Source organism: Pieris napi, chromosome 1 (genome assembly GCF_905475465.1).
Source record: "Pieris napi chromosome 1, ilPieNapi1.2, whole genome shotgun sequence".
Classification (NCBI taxonomy): domain Eukaryota; kingdom Metazoa; phylum Arthropoda; class Insecta; order Lepidoptera; family Pieridae; genus Pieris; species Pieris napi.
In genome coordinates this window covers 5126953-5154943 of record NC_062234.1, presented here as the reverse complement: position 1 = coordinate 5154943, position 27991 = coordinate 5126953, and the positions used below count along the sequence as shown (strand labels likewise).

Here is a 27991-nt window from a genome sequence, read left to right as displayed (position 1 = left end):
ATGGCCTACGTAACAATATGAATATTTTTAGAGCTTTAAAGTATAATGTTTTAAAAGTAATATTCATTTATTTAATAAATTGAAATGGTTGTGATGGCAACATACATTATTTTTTTAATTTAAGCCGGATGTACCCATGTCATGTGCCAATTAAAGATGTATAAATTTTATACCTTATAAGGCAAGGACGTTAGAGGTAATACAAGTAATTATATAAAGTAAATGTTGCCTTAGTCATATTGATTGCGTAAAAACGCATAACTTTCAAGTCTGTCGAAGTAAGGTTATAGTATTAAACATATAGATTTTAAGATAATTCTTGCTATTATTTATGCTGCCTAACTGGAAGAATAAATAGGTAGTCCTGGATCGTTTCCCGGGTAATAATTCTATAGAGTTGAAAATAATTCTTGCCTTTAAAATTATCAATAAATATAAAAAAATCTTTAAAATTATAAATATAATGCAAAATTTATAAATAAAAAGTGTACCCAACAACAAATAATCTTCAGGTCCTCATATATTTTTTAAAGAAAAAAATTAATAATATATTTAATACGTAATTAAGCTACACCCTTCGTTTCACTTTGTTACGGGGCATAAGTTCATTTTCAATTATTAATCACAAATTCAAATTGTTACCAATGTTTCAATCTATAAACGCTAAAGAGTTGAGTTTTAAAAATGGAAAATGGATATCTGAAAAGGCATTGAAGGTAATAAACCATCTGCTTTAAATAAATTGTTTTTTTTAGAATATATTAAATTCTATATAAGAAAGCCGAAGAACACTTAGATATTCATGCGCAGGTGTAGACAATTCCGCATTCTTTTTAACACTATAATATTACTGATGAATTGTGAGATCTATGTCTATACAAATAGAGTCGATAATTAATTCAATATGCAATTGAATGTTGCTCTACTTATACAAGCAGTTGGTGGTGTCCTTGTGGCCAAGTTTCCGTCTTCTTCAGATGATAGAGTGGGCTATATTAAACGACATTTATGAATAAATATTTTTATAATTTAACACTATCAATATGGATAGAGCAAGCAATAAACAAACTAAATATAGTCCATGTCATAATTTCTTACGAGTTAACTTAAAAAATTAGTTTAGAATAAGTAATCACAACGGAAAGGTATAATAATTTGCGAAAAGTTACTAAATATTTCGGTTGGTTATACTTGTGTATGTTTCACGCATACATTTTGTCCTACGTATGGAACCTTTAGGTGCTTAGCCTGGCAATGAGTATGATTAAAAATAATGAACCAAATCAAGAACCTTAAGGAGATGCGCCAAAAGAGTCATCGGCATTACTAACATCTTTCTTTATGAGAAATAATAGAAAGATGCATATGGTATTGTTGTCATGTATGTGACACCAAATAGTAAAATTTATCTAATATATAAAATTCTCGTGTCGCGGTGTCTGTGGTTAAACTCCTCCGAAACGGCTCGACCGATTCTCATGAAATTTTGTGTGCATATTGGGTATGTCTGAGAAACGAACAACATCTATTTTTCATCCCCCTAAATATTAAGGGTAGTCCACCCCTAAATATTTTTTTTTTCAATTTTTAGATAAATTTAATTTTTTTTACTTTTTTATGATACAACATTAAAAAATACATACAATCCCTAATTTTTACCCCTCTACGATCAACCCCTATTTTTTATTATAAATGATAAACATGGCAAAACGACGTTTGCCGGATCAGCTAGTTTCTTTATAGCATATGAAGCCACATGCTGTACATTAATCTATGTAAGTTTTTAACTCACAAGAGAAAATACTAAGCAGCGAGAGCAAGCGTGGAGCTCGGAGCATGGAAGCTTATTGACGCTGTGCTGTTCAAGTAGAATACATAGCAAAAAGATTATGTTTTCGTACAGCCTCATAACCTCTTTCAACAAGAATGCGCTTTCCGTCTCGTTATTAATTATCTTCAAACCGAATTTGATTTAAGCTAAACCCCTTCCAGGTTCTTGATAGTCTCATCATAAAATCAACACTAAGAACAAAGGAAAGGAAAGAAGTTGTACTTTCAGACAAGAAGATAGACGCAAAGCTTAGCAAAGCTGAATATAGTGTAATATATTATTTTTTGCTTGCGGTAAGTAACATTCTGTCAAAAAGCATTAGAGCTATGATATAATCAACTAAATTGATTTTGGTGAAGGTTATTAGGTCAGTACCTGAAGTTGGAACTTGTTTCTAATTTATTTATTTAAGACTTTAAAGGGTCGGACTTACAAGGTCATCGAATATCTTTTTAGCACATCCTTAAACTTTGTGTGTACTATGTATCTTTCAAGATAAATAATATTAATTGCCTACAAGCAAATATTTTGTGATATAATTTTATACAGTATATAGCCAATACAGTGGTTACTAAGCGCTTAGCGTACATCAACACAAATATAATGGCAAATAGTTTTTTTTTATATTTCTTATAAAAACAACTCCTTAATACAAATTTTCAATAAGCATGTGTAAGATACAAGAATTGTAAACTCTATAAGTTTCTAAAGCATTGATTTAAAAAACAGAACACAAAAAGAGGATTCAATTAATTGGATCAATTCACTTATTTCATTTTTAAACTATGTAATGTTTTTTGTACTTTAAACTTAAATAAATAAATATATACTTCGTAATATGTAAGATGAGATACAATGCAATCCGTTCACTTCGTCGGCATGTCTTAGAAAGGTCAGCCTGATGACCAAGGTCGCTCCACTTCTGATTGCCATATTATATCATATAGCATGTATTGTTTATTGTAATTAATTAACATAAACTTACATAAACCTTGGTTTTAATATCTAAGTAAAATTAAAATAAAGTCAGCAAAACAGATTGATCCATTAAGAATAGGAGCAAGTATAATAGAGTAATTATAAATAAATAAATAAGAATGATTTTAAAGTATTCATACACATGTAAAAATTTCTAGACCCCATCGTTTTTAAACGCTACGTCGTAGCATTGTAGCCTTGCAATGTATTAGAAAACTTATTACTGTTAATTTAGTACCTAAACTGTTGCGTAGTTCAACTACAGAGTAAATATGATACTGTACCTCTTTCATAAGTTCGTAAATAATAAACGCTAAGAATGGTCACCATAATATATGTATGAAAAGTATTGCGAGTAATTATTTCATATGAACATTAATTTTTAGTGCGGTTTCAGACTCTGTGATGTTTGTTGCTAGAGCTTTTGTAAGCGTTATTGATATGACATTTATTACATTTGCATTGATATGAATTTTTGTAAATAGGGAATATTTTATCAACATATTTTCGTAAATCAATAAATTCCCTAAATAGATAGAAATAGATAGAGAAATAATAGTTACAATGTAAGCGTGGCATAGATGTGGTTGATATAGGATATAGATCTTTTGCTTCAGTTTAGTGTGATTATCGTCACGCATGCGTGGGCAGCGAAAGTTAGGTTATATAATTTATCATACGACTATGTACAGCAAATTTATTTTCTTATTTTAGTAGTATTGTGTTTGATTTGAATGTCTGGAATATACGATCAACGCCAATGTTCATAATTTTATATTCAATGTCCTACACAATACTTAACATACAAACTTGCTAATTTAATTGGAGCCTTGATAAATAGTAGAAAGATTTGTTTTTGTTTGGCAAAAGAATTAATAAGCACAAAACAGGTGTGCGAAATAGAAAGTTGTTCTCTTCCTGCTCACTAGTTTACCTCGAATCATGCAAAACCGTAACAAAACTCAGTTTAAACCTCATGGTAAGAAAATCATTTAAAAATTGTGAGCTTAATTTTAAAGATTATAATTTGATTAACTAGATTAAATTACAGACAACAATAGTTAACCCATGAAAAATCACTAAGTCGTGGCGCTTTAATAGTTTAGATAAAATATGTTCGAAATTATTACAAAAGTACGTACGTCTTTAAAGAAAATGGGGTAAATAATTGTAACATATTATGAAATAACGTCTATTAAAATATATTTCAACACAAAAGCTAACTGCGTTTTGTGTGCAATATTCGATGCTATCGCAGTGCAACTTCATTGTTCAAGAGACGGGAATATATTGGCTTCTGTAAACATGATGAATGATTGATTGTCTTTATTTATACTCAGAATAATAAATTAAAGGTTTTATACTGTATATGTTTGTGTATTTTTGAAGTTGTACCTAAATAGGGTGGACACGTATCTATATTTCATTAATCAAATAACAAGTTCAAGACAAATAGCTAACGCCGATTAATTCTACCTACCCTAAATTTCCAGGTTTTCCAGGACGTTATGTATATGTTACATGAGAAGTCATGAGAAGTCCCTCACAAGTGCAGTCTTGGGAGAAACTTCTCATGCTTGGTAAAATTAAGTCTTCCGGCCCCTTTAAAACGCTTGACCAAGCCTTGCTAAAAACTTTTAAAATAATTCAACCCGAAGTAGATAAATTAAATCAGACGTGATAGTTGTCGTTGTGACCTTATTGATTAACGTAAACACGATGATACCAGATTTTATGGTAGTACGGAACTAGGGTCTTATGAATTGATTATACGAGGAGTTCGAGCTTCAGACAAACGACTTTCACTCATAACACGCTAAAAAGTGAAACTGGTATTTCGATGTACCAAATTGCGACTAAATGGAGAAATGCTGCTTTTTCGTGAAACTACCATTTTTGTGTTGTTTACGCCTCGCCCTTTTATTGATAATGTTTAAATTTTATTTTTGGAGTCCGTATTGTATTCTTCAAACAAAACCTTTAAGCTAATTGAAAATTAGTTCAAGACATGATGGAAAGAGGCGAAATTACTTTAGTTAATATGGGTATATTAAGGCTGATTTAGGTTTAATGATTAATTCATTCATGTATTAAACATTAAAAAAAAATAATACAATTCCATTATTTCACCTAACGCGATATTATTATTTCTAAAGATGATTTGAATAAGTAAGGTATACAGGACATAACATATTTGATGAAAGGTTTAGTAAAATGTTAATACAGAAATAAAACTTAAATAGAGCATAACAAAAACTGAAAGGTGAAGCTGTCGCATTTTGCGAGCAGGTAATTTACCCAAGGTCACTTTAGTAATTTAACAGGGATAAAGATAGCCATTTATTTCGGCCAGAATTAAAATATAGATCCGTAACATAACTAATTTTATGTTTTTTTTCTTTATAATCCAATCAGTTTTTTAAAACGCTATTTTGATTTTATAGACTTCTGCCGAAAGCCTTTGAAGTTGTTTGTTCTTAACTTTATGTCAATACATTTATGAACCTGATTGAAAAATAATAAAATATTGGCTGTCAATTTTCTTAAATTATTTCAAGAAACGTTCAACAAACATTAATTTACCATAATCTTGCAAATTATGCCTTTAAGATACATAATTTTAAACGTTATATGCTCATAATTTCGAATGTTTAGGTAACAGATATAAAGCCCCTCAGTGAATCAGGCCTTTACCTAAAGTTTATTTTTTACCTATAAAATCACAAAAGATATAAAAAATAAAAATAACAAAAACAGTACAATTTAAAATTACGCACGCATATAAATATTAGCAAAATAATCCATTGGGTTGCTTTGTTGATTGCAAAGAATTCTTAGTCATGCTGCATCGAAATCGCGTTTAATTTCTTTATGATGAGTCTCTGATAGTTTTTATTTTTGATTATTATCGTATCATGAAGCTTATATTCGAATACACTTGAGCGTTGCGAATCAGTCTTGATATTATAAAAGACAGGCATTTAAGATCATTACAATTCAAGAACAAAATGTTTGTATGATTTGCAATTATTTATCTGATTGTACAAAACATCTCACGAGACCTAAAGGTTTAAATCATCACAACAAATAAGTGAAAACAAGCCCGGTTATTTTTATATATTAGATATTACTTAAATGCCTAATAAAGTTGTAGTAGAGTATAGAAACATTTCTGAGGGGCTTTTAACGTAGGATGTTTACCAAATATGTAAAATGAAAACTACCATAAAATCTTAATATATATAAATTACGTGTCACGTTGTTTGTCCGCTATAGACTCCTAAACTACAGAACCGATATCAATCAAATTTGCACACCGTGTGTAGTTTGATTTAACTTAAAAGATAGAGCTTACATCTCAATTTATACCCGCAATATTATTTTATAGCAAAATATTTGTTTATTATTTGATAGTCACAATTCTGACAGATGGCGCTGTGTTGAAAGTACCAAAGTACAATTTAATGGCATAACCACCAAAAAAGCATGGTGGATTGGTATTCTTCTGCCGTTTATATATTCTTATAACAAAAACCTTAGCCACAGCAACGCTTGGCCGAATCTGCTAGTCAACTATATAATACACATTTGATGCAATGTTACAAGGCATTTTTTATTTATTGTATCTCTCAGCCTTATTAATGTTTCACGGATGTGGGAACATGCAGCCTGTTCGTGCGAGGACCCATAATTAAGGTCATCACAAGAATTGGGGAATTCTTTAACCTGAACATATCCCTTAAGGCTCTATAATAATAAACTCATTATAACGTATTAGGCTATTTAGCAGGAACTTAATAAGAGAAAGAATGAAGCATGGCAAATTGAGCCATAATCATAATTATATTTAAGTTATTATTACAAATACCATATACAATTTAGCGTACAATTAATATAATCTTATTAGACTAAAGACATTTTTGTTTTTCACTTATCATTTTTATTTTTATAAGACTTCTGTGTAAAATTATATTCTTCTTTCTTTGTATAAAAAATAAATCGTTTTATCACTGAGTCACGCAAATGGTATGTAAATAATTAAGTTTCTAAATTTAAATTTGATAAACCTTTTCTACTAAGACGAAGTTACGTATAAGCGAGGTTTCATTACGAAACCAAATCGATTTAGGTAACGACTGGGCATTCATTAATTCGCTAAACTTGGGTCTTAGACCTATCTAGGTTATAGCCTTAATGGATGGTTCGCATACATCATTCATCTTGAACGACCTTTCCTAACGTGCCATTACTTGCACGCATCTAAATATCAAAAGTGCAGTGTTGGAGTGACAAGCGACTTTCGACATAGTTATTTGTGAGTTGGTCATAGCTGACCCAATTATCAAATGATTTCAAGATACAATAGGATCTCGAATGAAATTTGATAAAACAAATAGTTTCTTGGCAGTTATTGTCTCAAGAATTTATCGAATTTAATTTGCATTATTTTTTCACTATTTAGTGTTTTAAATAAATTAAAACTCTTTATAGATTTCCTATTTTGTGTATGTTAGAGGACACATACTATTGACTGTGTTTTATAGACACGTAGATATGTTTAACCTTAATTATTATTCGTTTTTATTATTAAATGCTCTGTAAATATTGTTTATTATAAACCTCTGTGAACTTTGAGTCCTTTTTAATAGTAACATATGCATTGCGATATAGCTAAATGTCAACAAGAGCCCTATACTTAACATTCATTGACCAATACAGTGATTATTGTGATAGCTAAAGTAGTAAAAGTACATTGACGTACTATGGCGTAATAAATTGTGTATTCCTTGCAAATATAGAACTAATAGGAGAGGAAGTAAAAAATGAAATATATATATTTACCCAAACTTAACAGTCATAGTGGCTAGTCTATATTGAGGCTGGCTATGACGGATTAGCTGCGGACTATATTGTGTGACTAGTATGACTCTCTTGCACATATATTGATGTAACCCAATACTTGTAGTCAAATCTACTAATCACAAATCAATACACTTATTAATTTGTAATGTGCATTATATAATTATATAACATAGAAAAATTTAAGTGGAATATGTGTCAATACCATCTATTACTGTAGTTCAATACTTTACATTACGTCACTGGCAAATGTCAACCAATGACCCGTGACAAAAAGCACCTGAACGCTCATTAAATTCATAAATACAAAATTGGGGTCAACTGTCATTGGAAAGTATTCAACTATGTCACACATCATTTAAAACTGTTGTTATTAAGTTATTAACATCTATTCGCTTTACTGATCATTCTCCCCTTAAAAACTACCTACGAATCGTTCTCAATAGAGCATTATGAAACTTCAAGCGGCTACATAAAATTGCTAAGGAATTACTGGTAACAACATAACATAACATGAAATTTCATCATTTAACCTTTAGCCCCGGTTGAACTTTGTGTATTTTAACTTCCTTTTTTGTGCATATATTGTTACTTTTTATGTACACTAACGTGAAGTTATATTTGTTTATTTACTTATATATATGTTCTGATGTGTTCATATCAATAATATGTTCCTATGGTTTTTTTTCCATCGTAATCTAATTTGTCTTAAGAATAAACGTCTATGTATGAAATTGGTTTTATTAAGTTAGGTTTTCTTTGATTATTTGTCTCAATGTGTCAAGTGCAAGACTTGTTGCGGACGAAAACAAAGTCTACTTATTATTATATATATTAACCTATTCAGTTTCTTCCATATGCCAAATCCAATGATTTTGACATACTGTGACGAAACTTACTGAAACGAAATTACATTTACTATAGCCGTCTCTTTCATGCAATGTTAAAATCGCGACTTATTAGCGTTGTTACGCAATTCGCCCTCAAAATAACAACGAAAGTGCAATATTATCTCAACAATTTAGCGAACCGTCGGTTTCACTTTCGTCTCGCGTGCGGAGGTCGTTCGTTTTACCACAGAGTATAGAATCAATAGTTTTATTAAAAAAAATGGTTTCCTTAAATAGGTTTTAATTAAATTTGTATATTAGACGTATTTTGAACATATCGTTTGCCAAACATTGAGGTTAATATTGTTTCCATAATTAAGATTCGCATTTGCTGTAATATTAAAAACATATAATTAAAGTTGTTTTACTTATTATTTAAAAAATATTGGTTGTTTGTAAAGTAGGTTTACGATCGAGATGTTTACGTGATAACGTCTTATTGGTGATATAAGGTTTTGGGAAGTAAGGAATTAATGAAGATAACAATTTTTTCAAATTTTAAATTACATATATCGTTTTATTCACACTTTTGATGATAAATTTCGGGTGTAAAATGACAAGTTTACTTATTCGACTATGATATACATTTTTCTTCATACATTCACGGAATGACTGGCAGCGCTCGAGATGAGACGGGAGATCGGTCCGTCTCTCTCTCGTTATACCTGCGATCGCGCTCATGAGGTTTTGGTGTGACACAAGTTTCTGAACATGTCACCCGACTAAAACGATTTTAAAGACGTTATCACGTCAAAAATAAATAATAAAGTAAACGGCCTTGCGGAGAAAACAAAAATAATTTCTAATATTTTACAACTAGTATTTAGTAAGCTATGGGCACTGTCGTGATTTCAGCGCAATTAACTGTCTAACAGCTGTTAGGAACACGAATATGTGAAGCGGAACTCGTAGATCTTTGTTTCACAAAACACAAGTAATTACCGTCAATGCTACCACTGTTTCATACAATGAAGTAGGTTTAATTCAGCCAAATTACAACACGAAACTATACGCGGACACTAAACTATTTTCGTTGTGACGGCATTAAGCTTAGAACAATGGCCTTGATATTCACAATGCGCCCCCCAACTTTAAATAGTATCTCTTTAATTATAAATATAAATAACGATTATTCTCAATTTAGATTCTATGTATCTTGAAAATAAAACTTTACTACTATTAGGGAAAACAGCGGCCCTAATTTTTGAAATTTGACGTATACTTAATTTTTTTTATTCATTTTAGTTGTCACAATTTTTCATTGTTTCTTGTAATTTTATTGTTGTTAATATATGCTGCACGCCCTTGTAATTCTTTTTTTCTTACTAGGGTTGCCTGAAAGTGATCGCTTGTTAGCGATAAGGCCGCCAATTGCATACCTGTTTTTATATCTAAATTTTTGAACGTGTTTTAGTATGTATGTGATAATGTGTACTTTGGCATAACCCTATAAACAAATATAAGATCATAGTAAGTTAGAAGTATTGCATGATTAGCACTGACCAACAAGTGTCGTAAGCGTCATTCAACACCATTGCTTAACACCTGTCGTAGAACTATTAAAATGTTATTTTTTGCTCCATAGGTTGCTATCCAATGCTCAAAGTGCTGGCAATTAAAAGTTAAATTCCCATACATTTAAAGATAATATAGGGGAAAGCAAAACTAAATAGTGAATTTACTTCTCATATTTTTAGTGAGTTTATTAATGAAAACTATTAATCAGCACGTAAAATAGTCCGTTATGCAATTATTCAATTGTAATAATAAATAATGTAACCTCGTCCTAAATTGTGTTGTTTCTCCACATTTGCTTTTGTTTTAAACGTTCTAGATCTAAGTTCAAAGCTAAATCGTGACTTGTTTCAACAATTCATTTTAATGATTAATCAACTTTTTGATGGACATTTCATCAATAATTATTCGACTAGTTTGTGCCAGGGATTGTGTACGTGAAACTATGACAATACAACACGTAATCATTTCGACCTTCATATAATGATAAATTAAAATCTAAGAATACCCTACTTCGCTTATTATTTATCCAAATGACGCAAAAAATATATAAAACGATAGGAGATAATTTAAAAATAAAAAGAGCTTATAATGTTTAATTCTAAAGAAAGACCTTCCAAAGCTTTAATTAATGTGAATACATTGAAAAGGGTTTGACAAATGATGAAGTATTTTATGAAATGCATTTCATCATGTCAGTTTGAGTGAAAGCAATGCGTGAAATTTTGAAAGAGTTTCAATCAAAAATATAAATTGCAATAATATTGCTGGGTCATTGAATGTATCGATTAAGGTTATCAATACTGTTAAATTAAAGTTTAAATTAACTGAAAAATTATTAAATAATGCATTCGGTAACGCATTAAATATGCCTATGCAGGAGTTTAGAGTCATATTATAGATTAAAAAGGTTCTATACTAAATTCTTATTATAAAAACTTTAAGTATTTTTTATAATATCGTTGCCGCTATGGGGGCGTTCAAGTATTACGTAAGCAGATTTACTGCATTTTATCCCCCCCCCCCCTTCCTCTTGTCAACAAAGGTAAGCAAAGCTCTCAAAAATAGTAGAACATTAACGTATTAATTATTTGTAGGAATCCTAGAAAATGCATTTTGTTTCAACCATAGACAATGTGTGAGTAATATGTGTAAAAAAGTAAATAATTACTGTTGACGGAATCACATCATCTAAAGTGCTTACTTTACTATACTTAAGTGAGAATTGAATATAGACAAAATTAAAAGAAAAAAATATATAAAGCTTTAACGAAAAAACATAATATTCATGACATATTTCAGTGCCTACTCTTTTCATAAATTAAAAATTTGTAAAAAATTAGCAAAAAGTGTCAGAACTATTGATTACGTTTTCATACACGGAAATGCCCAGTGACACCACAGACAAGAGTTCACGGATCAAGCGATTAGTTTTGCGATAACTTATAACAATTGTTTGTTGTGGCACGATTTATTCATTCAACCAAAGTTGACCTAAACATTTGTGCAACTTTGACATCTCTCACGATTTTTGTGAACTTTCATTAAGCCATCGCTCTCGTATCAAATTGTCATTTTACGCTATTTTGTACGCAAAAAGAAAGTAGTTTGTATATTTCGTTATTTTTCACCGAATTCAAATCTCATAGGAATAAGTTTTTACGTATGTATGTTGTGCTCCTCCATCTTTGGGCCATTCCTTGGGCCGTCGATTGACGACGATATTCAAAAATTTGCAATTAATCTTTATGTTTTAAATTTTTGTTTATAAAAAAGTAGTTAATATTTCATATATTTAATATAATAACAATTAAAGCAAAAAATTAAAAATATACAAATATTATTAATATTAAAGTTACATATTTAGTTTTATGAAGTTATGATAGTAATAAAAAATCTATGTCAAAAATAATCAATTAAATAGTTAAATCAAAACGAAACGTATAGAAAGAATAGCAATGTTGCATGTTCTCACGTTCCTAATAAGTGTGTAGTCGGAAACGCTCACAAAAACGCAATACTAGACAAAGGAAGCGAAAACGTAACACGGTGCTATGGGACATTCGTGTTTATTACATTAATTTGGCAATAGGCGTCTATTCAGATTATATAACTGATAAACAACGAATTTGTTCTAGCGCCCGCTAACTTAGTTTTTGACGTGATAACGTCTTTAAAATCGTTTTAGTCGGGTGACATGTTCAGAAACTTGTGTCACACCAAAACCTCACGAGCGCGATCGCAGGTATAACGAGAGAGAGACGGACCGATCTCCCGTCTCATCTCGAGCGCTGCCAGTCATTCCGTGAATGTATGAAGAAAAATGTATATCATAGTCGAATAAGTAAACATTTTACACCCGAAATTTATCATCAAAAGTGTGAATAAAACGATAGATGTAATTTAAAATTTGAAAAAATTGTTATCTTCATTAATTCCTTACTTCCCAAAAACTTATATCACCAATAAGACGTTATCACGTAAACATCTCGATCGTAAACCTACTTTACAAACAACCAATATTTGACCCTCTCTGTAAATGCGAACAAAAATAATGTAAATAACACTAAGAACCCTGATTTTATTAGTATAAATAAATTGTCAAAATTATAAATTCACAATTTAGTACGCAAAACAAAGAGTGGTTTAGCTAGAGAGCTAAAGTAAATTCTTATGCTTTCACTCGACCGAAATACCGAAAACCATAATAGATACGTAATGATAATTTGTCTTTGGTAATATTAGAAACCGCTCCACTTATATTAACTAACACAATCGTTTTTAACTATTATAATGGCCACCGATTGTCATTGAGAATGGTATTTGTCATGTGAACTAAACCGTAAAACCTTGATTGATGTTTAGAAAGCTTTACTTACGGTGTGTCTATAATGATATAAAAGTACTTGTAATTAGTAATATTTTCTTACTGTAAAACAGTTTATAACTGGAATCAAGTAAGTATACACTTTCTATAGACTCTCTAAAGTTACGGAACTTGATTACAGTAGTTAAAAAAACTTCGTAAATAATATATATTATATATAATTAAACACAGTACTTACTGCGAAATTACATTATTTAAAAAGATCCAAGAAAAATCTTCGACGGGTAAAGTATCAATTATGCATTCATAATTTTTTGATGCGTGTTATATTTTATAAAATTTATACTTAAATTACCTTATAAAGCTTATCCTTTTGATACCACACATCTTCCTCTTCTTCTTGCGCGAGCGCCTGTGAGAGGTCGTCACGTGAACGTGACAATATCCGCCGTCTAGACACCATCTCGCCCCCCGTCGCCAACTCAAATGGTCCTAGGCTGTAACAATAAAAAATAATAATTGATTAATAAAATGTTTAAAATTTCATTAAATTCAATTTAATAAAACCTCGGTATAACTCGGTATTTTTTATAGAAAATATTCAAGATAGCATTACATTTTATAAATGAAAGGTAATTATTGAGTCGAAATTATATTATTTATACCTTAACTAAAAGTACAATCTACTCTAACCAAAATCACAAAATAAGTGAAGAAAATGTAGTTAAAATGTTCATTAGGTCTAATATACGTTAAAAAAAATTATTCATAAACGTTTAATTAATCTGCTTCTAATGGTCATAAAAGGTCTTCATTAACTTATGAGTGTGCTATTAGAAGAATTTAGCGCTAAAAAATCATTATCAACAGAATTTTGTATCAATCGTCCCATTCCTATTGAAAAGAGTAAAACTACTTTAAAAATATTTATGTATATTGAAGTTAATAGCTTTTTTATTTTGTATAAGTACTACAGAACCTTATCGTAATCTCAGCAATTTAACGACAAAACATCTCCCATCCAGAACTAACAAAGCATAATTTAGCCACGCTTCCTTCCGACTGCTAACAATGTATGGCATTGAGCCCGGCATTGGCTCGTATCTAAGATCGTACAGTTCCTTCCATTCATGTTGCGTATAGGCCTGTCGGAGAAAGCGTAGATAACTTTGTTCAGCTGCTACAGTTACAGGTGTTGATCGACGATTTATTGACTAGGAAACTGGTGAATGTGTCTTGTTACACGGTATATGGAGGATCTGTATTAGACGTAAATGGATGACTTAAGAATCCGACTTGGTTTCATTTGTGTTAAAGGTAATAAGTTTATTGTAAGCAGATTAGAACAAAATCTTTCTATTCGTTGTTGAAAGGAAAAAGATAAAAATATGTTCATATTTAAAAGATTTGTTCTGAGATTTTAGCGAAAGCTTATTAGAGATGACATAATACTCTGTGAAAGAAGACGAAAAAACAGAAGAAACAAATAACTGTTCTCTGGAAAATAAAAACAGGAGCGCCTCATAAGAAGGGAAGACGAAATTCGGACCACGCTAGGTCCATATAGAAATAAAGTCGCATCTGATGCGCAACAGTGGCATCAGTTGGAGCAGGCCTATGCCAAAAGGCATATATTAACATTTAATACGAGACACAATTAAACTACTAACTAGTTAGTCTATTAATATTAAGTGATTATTGTTAAGCAAACTTAACTTATGATAAGTTTATCTATAGCTATTCTGAGTTACTGTTCGTTTGTCTCGCTAAAACCCGAGAGTGGCTGGACCTATTTGGCTAATCTTGAGATATTTGTGATAGTTTTGGGAAACATAAAGAATAAGGAAAGTAACCTACTAAAAACGATAATTTTCCAATAAAACTGTTGATAGCTGAGGTATATTTTTGTCTTTTAAGAAATAAAAAATTGTCACTTCGTTGTCATATCTTTAGTTAGTTAAAAAAATTGTATGTAGTTTTGACACAAATGCTATGATACAAAGTTCCTCGGGTCAACCAGTTTCGAATAGAGACTATTATTATTATTTATATTAAATACGCTTAATCAAAAGCCATGTCAATTCGAGCATAGATATCGAATATTGCTAGTTAGGTATCATCTGTATATATCGTATTCTTAAATCCAAACACCCAATTGATCACCATAAAAATATTTTAATCGAACACGCTGATGTCATCAATCATTTTAAATGGCTATATGAAGTATTACGTAATAGGATCGTAATAGGTGTACACCGTAACTCAGTCCCGTTTGCTGTATACTGACCTATATTCAAGAGCTAGGGATGTGCCATTAGTATCGACCTCGATCATTATATCTTTAACTTCTATTTTAAAAGCTTATGTAGATTAACAATTTATGTATAACCGTGAGGGTTTAGGAGTAACAATTATAAAACTGTCCCAACGATATCATAAAACTTTGTTTTCAAATTCAAAATACTTCTGTAATTATCTTAACTAACTTCGTTATAATCGAGGTAAGTATTTTCTATTAAAGTGTGCTTAATTATAATAAGCTGTAAACAAATACAAATTAAATCATAACTCTTAGGTATAATTACGTATTGTATACTCGTACTTCTACTACATTATTTAATCTAGATCAGGCCAAATGTTAATCCATAGAAACTGCCATCACAAATAAAACGCAAGAAAAGCTTGAGCATATAAAAAGTTATAAAATCAATAAAAAAACAAGGCAAAACAGTCTAACAATGTCTGAACAAAAATAGCGTATTAAAACCTTCGATAACCGTAGAACAACCCCGTTATGTCTAGAGGCACCTAGCGGGCTCGGTCAACTTTTATACGTCTTTTTATAACAGCCATCTGCAATTACAGTAAGGAGAACACGTGGAGTGATGTAATCGCCTTTTCTACGAGAAAATTACTCTTGCATGACATTTAAAAGTAATTTTTCTTTCAGTGATCACGACTACAAGTTTCTATAGCTTTTTTACAAGTCTCATTTTAAATTTTTGTCATTTTAAATTATATTATATAAGTTTTTATGAATTTGTTATCGTAGCATACACAGGTTTACTGTATTGGGAAATAGTGTGTACAAATAAAGATATGTATAATATGATACTAGTTCATTTAATAAATATATATTTCATTTAGGTAAATGAACAGTCTTAGGTGATTAGCAATATACAATTATAATTAAAATGCAATTATTATTAATTTGCATATGCTATTACTATCCTGAAGATTATTTGAATTATGGAAAATTTTACATCCGTTTAACAAATAGTGGAAACAAGAACGAGTGTTTGTTTCTTCTTGTTTATTCTATATGTTTATAATTCAGACAATTAAAATCTAGTAAACCAGAGATAATAAAAAAGCTGTAAATGTAATTACCGTTAAATATTGTCAAGACTTGATTACAACATTTGTAAATTCCTTTAAAATAACCAAGACACATTCTTTTAACTGCTTTCCAAGTCAAATAGCAACGTGCTTGAGATCCTAATTACACGGGTCTATTATATGTCTAACAAAAATGAGGTTTTATGATTTCAAACCAATTTCATTCTTATATCTATGGAACAAAGTTTTAAGTTGCATAAAGGTTAAACCTATATGTTACGACATAGCCTACAGAAAAGCCGTTTAAAAATTGGACATGTTCCATTTTTAAGATGACACTTGTTGTAATTTGCAAAAGAAAATCTTCAACGTGTGAGATTACGAAATTTTAAAGAGTTCAATGCCATTTTATATTGACATTTTATTTATTAGTGATAATGGACATTAACATATGAGGTCATCGATTTCATTAATGTTTTGCTATGTCATAAATCATAGATGATGTTTTTAATACGTTTTATAAACTGGATCATATTATATAGACCAGTGCAGATAGCCTTTAAAATAAATAAAAAGTGAAAAAAATTACAGTAGGATGAAACCCATTAGAAAAGGAGGGGAATATGATCAAAATGAAAGGAAAAATAAATTACGGTCGATCTGAGGTCGGGAAGGGGTGGGGGGGGTAGTTTTAAGGGTAAAAAACGGTTTATCTCGATTTCCGGCAAAACTAAAAGTCCTATCGAAGAAAGTTAAATGGCAAAGTTGTAGGTAATAAAAAGATCTAAAACTTTTGTATTCACACATTTTTCACATAACCTCAAAATTTATGTGAAAAATTCAAAAAACCAAGTTTTTGGTTTTTAATTTTTATCTTTAACAAAAATAAATTTTTTTTAACGAAATTTGGTGAAAACTTACCTTTCTATGTCCCAAATATGCTGTAATTTATTTGATTAAAAATATTTATTTGTTCACCTTATTTTGAATTAATATCGAAAAAACACCCTAATTTTCAATCGAAAATTCTGACGTCAAAATTTCAGCTTTTTTCAAAAAGTTGGTATGCTTTCAGTTCATTGAAATCTCTACTTTCCTATGGTAAAAAAATATATATATATTACCATAGTAAATCTTCTCAGAAAACGCAAAAAATCGTATGCAGTAACGCCCAGACCTGTCATCCCCTTCCCTACTTCTCTATGAATCTTCTTTAAATTATAATCAGATGCCTATTTATTACTATTTTAAGATAACTTATATATACCTGAGTGACCTAAAAAAAAAATTTAGCCTTTAGATGGGCTAAAATTTTCGTATTTCATAGAGAAGTAAGGAAGGGGATGACAGGTCTGGGCGTTACTGCATACGATTTTTTGCGTTTTCTGAGAAGATTTACTATGGTAATATATATATATTTTTTTACCATAGGAAAGTAGAGATTTCAATGAACTGAAAGCACACCAACTTTTTGAAAAAAGCTGAAATTTTGACGTCAGAATTTTCGATTGAAAATTAGGGTGTTTTTTCGATATTAATTCAAAATAAGGTGAACAAATAAATATTTTTAATCAAATAAATTACAGCATATTTGGGACATAGAAAGGTAAGTTTTCACCAAATTTCGTTAAAAAATTTTTATTTTTGTTAAAGATAAAAATTAAAAACCAAAAACTTGGTTTTTTGAATTTTTCACATAAATTTTGAGGTTATGTGAAAAATGTGTGAATACAAAAGTTTTAGATCTTTTCATTACCTACAACTTTGCCATTTAACTTTCTTCGATAGGACTTTTAGTTTTGCCGGAAATCGAGATAAACCGTTTTTTACCCTTAAAACTCCCCCCCCTATCCCTTCCCGACCTCAGATCGACCGTAATTTATTTTTCCTTTCATTTTGATCATATTCCCCTCCTTTTCTAATGGGTTTAATCCTACTGTAATTTTTTTTGGTTTCAAAAATTATCGGCACTGGTCTAATACATGAATCCGGAATCATTCAGTCATAGATAAAAAAATATAAATTCTTCAGAAATGTATGTCATTTTACTACTATTATAGCGTGTTCTTCAGTACAAAACGTCAAGAAGGTTTAAATTTATTCGTACCAGTTTTATATGAATTACCTTTAGAGCAAATATAACAATGAGATTTCACTCTCGCTTTGCATAATGTGTCTATGAAAAGAATGAGCTGATTTAAATAAATCAACAGAATCAATACACTTGTAATAATTTGAATATTATTACAATACCTGTTGGGAACGGCAGCAGGTCTGTCTTCGAATACAAAGGACGCACCCATAGACAACTGCATAAGTATATGTCAAAGACTAGATTATCTAATTTTCAACATAGATATAGTATTACATATAACAATGATTTTATGTAATCTTTATCATTCAATCATGCTACATACGTATAATTTGTATTTACAATTTTCTTAACCTACAAAGTAATAATGAAATGTATTAGTAATCGTTTAATTCATTTTGTTTTGTAATGTATTTCCTAACCTGCGGGATACGGTGAAATAATATTTAAAATTCTACAGAAGTCTTAAAACTTTTACTTTAATATTATGGTAATATTTACAGTCGCTATTAACTGCTTAATATGCAATCATACTCCAAATAGAATATATATCCTTGAACTAAATGATATCTAATTATTAAATTCCTTCGTATTTGCAAAATTGCACCGTGACATTTAAATTTAATGATGCACTAAAATTAATTATTCAGACTTCTATTTCAATTAAGGTAATGATGTAAAAAAAAACAAAAGGAATTTTTAACATATTTAAAATTTATATTACTAAAAGATTTTATGCTTGAATAATAGAATAGCATTTCAGACAATTTTCTGTAATTTAATAATAGCAATTATAATGAAACTTGAACAGTTATTATAAAGACAAATTATTTTTAAACATAGGTATGTAAGTTAAAAAAAAATACTGTAGAATATTCAATTTATTTTAATTTAGATTTTTTACTAGAAATTGCGTAAGGAAGTCCATGTTCTCAAAAATTACACGTATGAAGATCATATATATGTACGGACACTATTAATACTGTTGTATGGTTATAAAACTATTTACCATATTTGTATGATTCCTATTTTCTTTGATTGCAAAACTAAATCTATAACTATGTATTTTTTCCATAATTTCTCAATCGAAACCTCTGCAATAACTGTAAGTAACTCCAAAATATGTAAGTGGGGGAAATGGAATTTTCTTTAATTTATTCTCAGTTTAAAATATAGTAAAAACGTCGAATTCTACGGTAGATGCTAATGTTTTATATGACTACAGTTTCAGATCTCGATACAACATTCAACAGGTCTGGCACTTTCGAAGAAAAGAAGATAGCAGTTAGACGACTATTGATAACCTTCGCGATGGTATCAACTAAGACCCTGGTCAGTTTTGCGAGATGAAATGACGGCACGTCCCAATGTCAAAATGTTACATGCAAGATTGCACCAACGTATTAGAAACCTGTTTGGAAATACCATTGATTACAATCAAAGCTCCTTTTTATTTGACTTAAAACCGTTTTAACCGTTAAGTTATACAGAATGATATAATAATATGGTTTGTGTAGGTCCGTTGTGCGTAAAGTCCATGAATATAATGCATTTAAATAGTTTACATAAGGTTAAGTTGTATTTTAAAACGGTAATACCTTTTTTATAATCCACTTTAATAAAACATCGTTACTTTTGTCAATACAAAAGATATCAACGCAAATATATATTGCGGCAAAACCAAACTATAGCATTGTAAATAGAGTAAATATTTTAAATGTTTGAAGCTAACAATGACAATGAAATAATAACAAAATAATCTAAAAAAAAATCGTCTTTTAAAAATACTCTTTACTTATTTTTAAACTAGTATAGTAAGAAAGCTTTCAATATGACCAAATTATTATGTATAATTTTATTTTTCAGTTCCCACATAAGTACACATTACACTGTCTTGAATAATAATAATGGGATGTCAAGCTAATCCGTTATGTGGTACACATGTCTCATTAATCTGCCGTTAACATCTTTGCAAATAACTAATTTAAAATTCTTCACACATTCGGGGTTAAATTACTTAAAGCTACTGAAATATATTGTAAACGATAATAAACATTTTATTATAATATTATCCAAGGTAAAAGTGTGTAAAGCTGAAGTTTCATTGATCAATTTAAGAAATCAATATTAAAATTAGTACAAAGTTAAATCCTGTCATTTTTTAATTAAATTATTGACCGAAGAAAATATTAAATGAAAAATGGTTTCATCATCATCAATGTCTGCATAGCCGCTTAAGAGCCATAGCCTTCGCAAGTCTCCGAAATCTTTGTCATGCCAAGCCATCTCTATCTCGTGCTTCTTGTGTCCAATTTCAAACACCTATTGTTTCACATATGGTTTAATCTTTACAAAAAATGTATGTACAAAATATATTTTTTTAAATTCTTTTAAAATCTGAATGAATAATAACAGCTTCAAAGCTATCTAATGTAAATACATTATTTATATTATATTGAGATTTTTGTTTAACTAAATCATGACCTATGCGATCATCAAAACCATTACTTTTAACAAGATTTGTACGGTAAATACTTCTTGCAATACGGTCTCTTTGACAACAACCGGTTTTTAAATCTTCCTGTCTGTAATGTTAGACAAAAACCCAGTCACTTGTAATCAAGATTTTATATTTTAACTTGGTAATTTTAAAACGTATAAACGATGAATATATCTATTTTTAAAGATTTCGTTATTTATTTTCGCTGTAACGTAATTGAAGTACCTACTCTTATTTACTAACGGATCTAAAAAAACCCAAGGTTATCAAATTTTTAATAATTTTTTCTCCTTAAATCGATCGAATGGGTCGAAATTGGGCATGGATTTTGTATTAATGGTCAAAAATAGGAACGCGTTCTTAGTATAAGTGCAAAAGTGTTTTAGGTTTAATATAAATAATTTAAAATTAAATCGTTTAAAATACAATTTAACGTCTAGAATGATTTCAGACTGATTTCCTTCATACTCAATCTTAAAAAGGCATTAGACAAAAATGGTAGTACCGTGTATGAGAATTTTTTACGAAGTCGTGAGAAAATTATAATTGTTTTTCCAAGGCTAGATTAAGATATCTTTGTTTATAGACCTCCTTTAAGTTTAATTTTCATAATTAGAACACATTTAAGCGTGTATAAATCTTCTACAAATTATAAAAAAATGGTATTGTTTTTAGAAAGAATGTCAAGGATATCATCATCACTTTTCACTATTAAAAATAATATACATTGTTTTATTTTAGTTTATTATTTATTATATTGAAAACACAAACGTCACTTGTGATAGTAATCGCTATTTAAATTAAATATGTAATTTTTTAAAGATATATGAATTATAAATAGCGACTGTGAGCAGTTTTTAATTAACTTTTTGTTTTACAAAATGGGGGCAACATTTTACAAATAAATTCGGTTAATATTTTTGAATATTTACTATCAAATATGCCCAATATAGAATTGGGTCTATAGTTTGTCAACAATAGAATTTGCACTTATATTTGTTTAAAGCTTCGCCGCCTAGAGGTTTGATATAATGATAAGTAATTATTACGTAAGAGCTATTGAAAGAAGTAAGCCATTTTTACATAACGCGTAGCACAATGGGCGCTTTCACGAATTAAACACCCAACTTCGGTGCACATTAATTCTTAGTCTAATCCGATTACACAATATAAGAAAAAAGTATCATTATACATTACATAATATAGTAACATATCTTTTAAACTAGCATATAACAGCAACTTTTTCTACGTAAGAAAAATGTGCTATTTTATGTTTCATTGAATTGATTAAACATATTCAATTTATAAACTTGTAAATCTCGTGTATATTAATATAAACGAAATTAAATAACTTTCATAAATTAATTATTAATAAATTAAATTAATTAATATGGAATCATATATTCATTATTTAATTACGAAGGTCAATCATTAATTTCACATCGAAAGCGGATGATTTGAAATATCTATAATGCGTTCATGCAATTAATATAATTATATAATTATCCGCATAAGTATGGAAATTACTTAGATACTCGATAATACACATAATTAGGGGTCGGAGCATTATAATTAACATTATTAAAACATTGTAAAGTTTTCCTTCTACGCCCTTTATTTATGTACTATGTTTGAAATGATTTTCTCCACATGTACTAAACATACATTATTAACTCTTAAGATATAGTTCATAATAAAAAGGGTGGAACTAATTTGTCATGATTATTATACAAAATTTAGCCAAAGAGAAAGTAATACATTCTATGATTATCCAATTTTTATTTAAAGCTTTCTCAACTCACCTTGGCGTAGATATTGACATCGCCCTTGATAGGTTGGTTTTCCTCAACTTAAACAGTTTGTGGTTGCGCAAATCCATTTTCACAAGTTATTAAGTGGAAAAGTACAAACTAAAAATTCGATACAAATGTTCGTTATTCGAAATTCGTCAAGATGGCGTCACGAGAAATGCCCTCTCATTATGACTTTTTTAATGTTAATTAGTAAACCTTAATGCAAATACGAAATATATATTAATAAACATATATATTAAACACTAACACAACCACTCACAAACGTATACACTTTTAACTAACGAAATAATTGGAGCAACGTCGCAATCTTATTAACATAAAAATTTCAATTTAGCCTTATACTCAGTCATTAAACGTAAAACATTGTTAAATTATTTGGTAATCTCGTTCCTGCAAATTAGTTTTATCGCGTGAGGGAAAGAGAAATATATATTCGAGTTTGTATTGCCGAAATTTGTCTAGTAAAAGTGAATGGTGTGAAAATAGTGGGGTTCACGTCAGCTTATTATCATCGTTTATTTACTATGATATAATAATAACGTTTATAAAGTCATAAGCTAGATATATAAATATATTTAAACTCTGAAATCACGTGCGTTCCTGGGTCTCCGTTATAGTATAAGATCCCGATATACAACGACCTTCACCGAGATGCTTATTTAATTAAACGTATTTTATATTTCATTTAATATGTCAATAAATATAATCCATATGGGTTGCCTATCAAATTTCACTCCAGAGTATGTTTAATTAATATTTAAAAAAAAAATTTTTTTTATAATTTGCATGTAGTAAATTTTTTTTTTTTTTCAATCAATATTTTTAATCAGGGTAGTATTATATATGTATCACCATAACTTTCTTTTTTACTAAAGATGTATATATATACTTTAGTGGCACATAAAAATATACACATAAATAATTAATTGATTAAAAACAACCTAACGTTTGCATATTCTATGGGCTTCATACTTTCGATTGGTATAGAATTTATCTAATAATCATACCGGTGAAATGTTAAAAAAAATATTTTTTTTAAATATTAATTAAAATGCTCTGGACTGAAATTTGCTAGGCAACCCATATGGATTAAATTTATTGACATATTAAATTAAATATAAAATACGTTTCATTAAATAAGCATCTCGGTGCAAGTCGTTGTATATCGGGATCTTAGACCATTAGTAAAAAATATTTCCGTAGTCCCACAACTAAACGTATCTTGTAACCTCAAAAATATGTCACTTAAGGTGATTTCTATTTAATATAACTCCTTCTTAACTTTACCAACCATATGTATATATAATGCTATGTTTTCTAATAATAATTCAAACAACAGTAACCTAATGTTAGAATTAACAGTGTTGACCGTTAACATCCTATGTGCTGTACATATCAAATACATAATTCTCACTTTACGGAACTAACTGTTCAACAGAGTACACGTCGAATCTTAATTTATTTTGTCTTCATAATACACTTATGAGAATGCAAAATACCTGACATACAAATGAATTTACTACTGGTATAAGTACTATACGTAATGTATAAGATGACGAATTTTAGTCTCTTAACAAATAACTCTAAATTAATGTTAGACTAATAAATTTGGACCATGACCAGCACGAACGAAGAAAAAATGCACCTAAGATTCAGACAAAGGATTTACCTAAATTGATTATATAGCCATCAGTAATAATTACCATTTTAGGCAATACAAAAACTAGACCTCTATTCTCGGGATTCGTAATCCATGTTCTGATTTTTGATTTAATATTGGTTATCGACTTAGAATTATTATCTTAAATATTTTTCGCATATAGACAACGCGTGTTATAATGTAATTTAACTCAATACAGGTAAAGACTACGAGAACAAAGAATAATATGTGATGCCATATCAGTCAATTATCCTGGTTTCAATTTAAACGAGTAATTACTTTCTTAATCACCTACTAACATATAAGATAATAATGTATAAAACAGAAAATATCCCATATCTGGACTAAAACCAATGATTATGTGGTTATACAAAAAACCTATCGTATTAAATCCCAAATCTTAAAGTTAATAAGAACTTTAACTCATTTTCCTTACTAAGTGGGTGTAGTGTTTATTAAGTAAACAAACGCGATGGAGCCGTTAAATTTAATCGAGAGTGACAAGGGTCCATCGGCCCACTCGGTGGCATATTTAATTATTTGTAATCAGACAAAAGTAGGTGGATCGATCGTATCTTGCGCACGCGAGATTTTTTATCGGACCAAAATCTTCGGCCTACTTTTTATTTGGGCCTTTGATGGTGAGAAAAATATGTCCGAATTCGTGACTTAGAAGGTTTTTTGGTCCTCGATGGCGAGAGATGATAAAAACTTTCAATTTTCTCTGCTTTCGGTGACAAATAGTGAAACGCATTTATGGCCTAATTGTTTCAATTAACTAGTTTTTATAAATTTATCGTATTTATTAAATATGTTACCGCGAGATTTCGTAATATTTGTATCACTTTACTATAAGGCTAACAGATAGATTAATCATTAAAACTGCAACGAATTAAGTAGCTATTAACTCAAAACTTACGTCTCTGAGTACCACACAAATTAAAATTAAGATTATTTTCTATTACAACGGGCATTTATCGTGACGAAACTAATACGTAAGGTAATCAAGGCACACACAGTTTAACCGCTTGCACAAAAACAATCCATCCAATGCACTTGTCAGTAAGTAACTAAACTATTTCTACAATTATATCCCCAAGTGACCTATATTGCACAATTTTCTCAGGCTCACATTAGCTCATCTATTGTAGTCACGTTGTCATAACGCGCATATTATGTTCCCGCAATAAATAGCTCAGCAACAACTCATAGGTGACACGATACTCATAATTTTCCTATTACTCAACGTAATATCTTTATATGAACACCTCATTTAAGGAGTTTATTGCCGCTTTTGGGTTTGGGTAAAGTTCCTTCACAAATGATTATTCATATTTTCCTCAATAAAAGTCATTTGTGAAATGTATAATGACGATTAACTAAATAAATGATGATTGCAGGACTAAATTAACTATGGCATCAAATCGCTATTCATTTCCTTATATTCTGATAATACTTTTTTAATATTTTTTAGACTCTTAACATAAAATGCAAGGTAAAATAACAATGACTATCACTTCTGCTATTCAGATCCAATCACTCAAATGATTTTATGTAACGTCCATTCTAAAATAAAAAGCAAACAACACCATTCGCTGCCATTATCGTGTCGTCTATTTCAAAAGAACCCTTTTAAATCTCAGCTTCAAGTGGGCAGATAAAGGTACTAAGTACTTGACGCGTGCTGGACACGCGCTAATCAATATCGAGATCTCCGCTCGCAATAATGTCATTACGCTTGCAAATAATCTATGGAAGCTATCGTGTTTAAGCTTTTAATCAGTGATCCTGCCCCACGCATATTTCGTGGGCTGAATAAAATTGTAAATACATTTAAAATGCGAGGCAGGCGCTTGTTTTATGTTTTTGAGGGAATAGAATATACTTGAGCTTTAAAATATAGTAAAGTATAGTACTAAACTATTTAAGAAGAGTAGCTGCTTTATCACCTCGACGTCCACTATGCTGGTTACCAGCTGCCCACAGAAGTATTTCCGAACCAATTCGACTTAGGGTCCTTCATGAAAAAGGCGTACTAATTCGACTTAGGGTTCTTCAAGAAAATAGCGTAATAATTCTTAAAGGGCCGGCAACGCACTCACGAGCCCTCTGGCATTGAGAGTTGAGAGTCCATGGGTGGCGGTATCACATAACATCATGTGAGCCTCCTGCGCGTTTGCCCCCTATTCACAACCCTGAAGTCTTGGTTTCGATTTGCACCATTACGTCATAAGGAGACCAGAATGCCGAAGACGTGTGTCAGGCACGGAAGTCCAAGCTCTTACTTGAATATAGAAACATGATTAAGGAAATAGATATAAGAATGTATCGGCCCCATTCACTTTATACACAATCTTGAACAAAGTGAAAACATAAGCAGTCATACCAAAGCTTGTTAAACTTACAAAGTTTTTTACATATATAGCTTATTAATTCATAAGAATTTCGTCAGTATTAGTAAATCACTTCTTCGCCTGACCTATGAACTAATTTAAAATTATAATCAATGCATAATAGCTATTAAAAATTAAATGTCAACCGACATAATAAAGCAGCAACATCCATAACACTGATGCTATTAATTTGTTACATTCTGACGTTATACCAATGTGAATATTCTAGAATATCCTGTTCTAAGTTATTAGAACAAAATGTCAATTTCACTTGATTAGTATGCGATGAAGAATGTATGTGCTTATGCTGCTCACGTCACGGCCGCGATGAACTACGTCATAATTTGCACATAACTAGTTTTTTTACTAGTACGTAATTCAAAAAATGACCACGGCCTGAGAAATATTTTCGGTATACATATTTTAATTTAAGTCCAGCGATGAACATAAAACCTACCAAAGGGATTTTTGTACGCTTTAAGCTTTAGGTATAGTATATTACAGTATATTACAATGATTGTTGATGACGTCTTGGCAAAATACTCGGTAGTTTTCAATAATAGTTCAAACAAATAAATTTAAAGTTCCATATAAATATGACATTTTGTAAAACAAAAAAAATGGCGATTAAAAAGAGTGGCGGAGAGTTTATTGTCAGTTCTTCTCTCCCGTTCTACGCCCTTGATTTGAGAACTAGCAGTAAATGTAAAATTAAAAGCATTAATATGTATTTCTTTACTGACGAGTCATAAGTGTTAATTATGTTACCTCTATGATTAAATGATTTTTTTACTTTACTTTTTTACTTTTACATAAAGTCGTCTTCAATCTTTTTCCTGACTTTTATATTTAGATTAAGGTTATTTCAGATGTTAACATGAAAATTGTTACTCAAATTAGAGTTGTAACTATGCGTTTAGTTATTTTATAAACAAATACGAGTACATGCGATTTATACGTTTTTTTAATGTAGTACTCAAATATCAAAAGCAATATTAAATATCAGCAGTATATCTAATTAAACGAGATGTTTTTCTCATTATGTTTGTCTTGTTCGCCTATGCATTTTGATTTCCCGCCTATACACATAATATTGACAGTTCGAGGAACTTACACTTTACCGATACCGACAGTTGAAATTCAATATGCATAGATTGCATTCGGTTAGGCAGGAAACCGGCTACAGGTTATTCAACTAACTTGTGTATTCTATGACAAAGTCATAACAAAGATTCAAAACATTCAAGAGCTTTAATACATCATTTAATTTCATAATGAAAATTGTGTCAATT

General features: G+C 30.0%; 1 protein-coding gene across 5 annotated transcripts in view; it reads right to left on the bottom strand.

Moving 5' to 3' along the window:
• Positions 1-27991, bottom strand: part of LOC125057970 — a 133734-nt gene that overhangs the window by 51451 nt on the left and 54292 nt on the right. For 3 of the 5 annotated variants that reach the window (XM_047662061.1, XM_047662269.1, XM_047662197.1), the window contains one exon: positions 13257-13398. In XM_047662061.1, the coding sequence (XP_047518017.1) occupies positions 13257-13398 (142 nt within the window). Of the gene's footprint in view, positions 1-13256; positions 13399-22634; positions 22825-27991 lie in introns of those variants that run through there. The other 2 variants (XM_047661987.1, XM_047662142.1) reach the window with 1 other exon arrangement.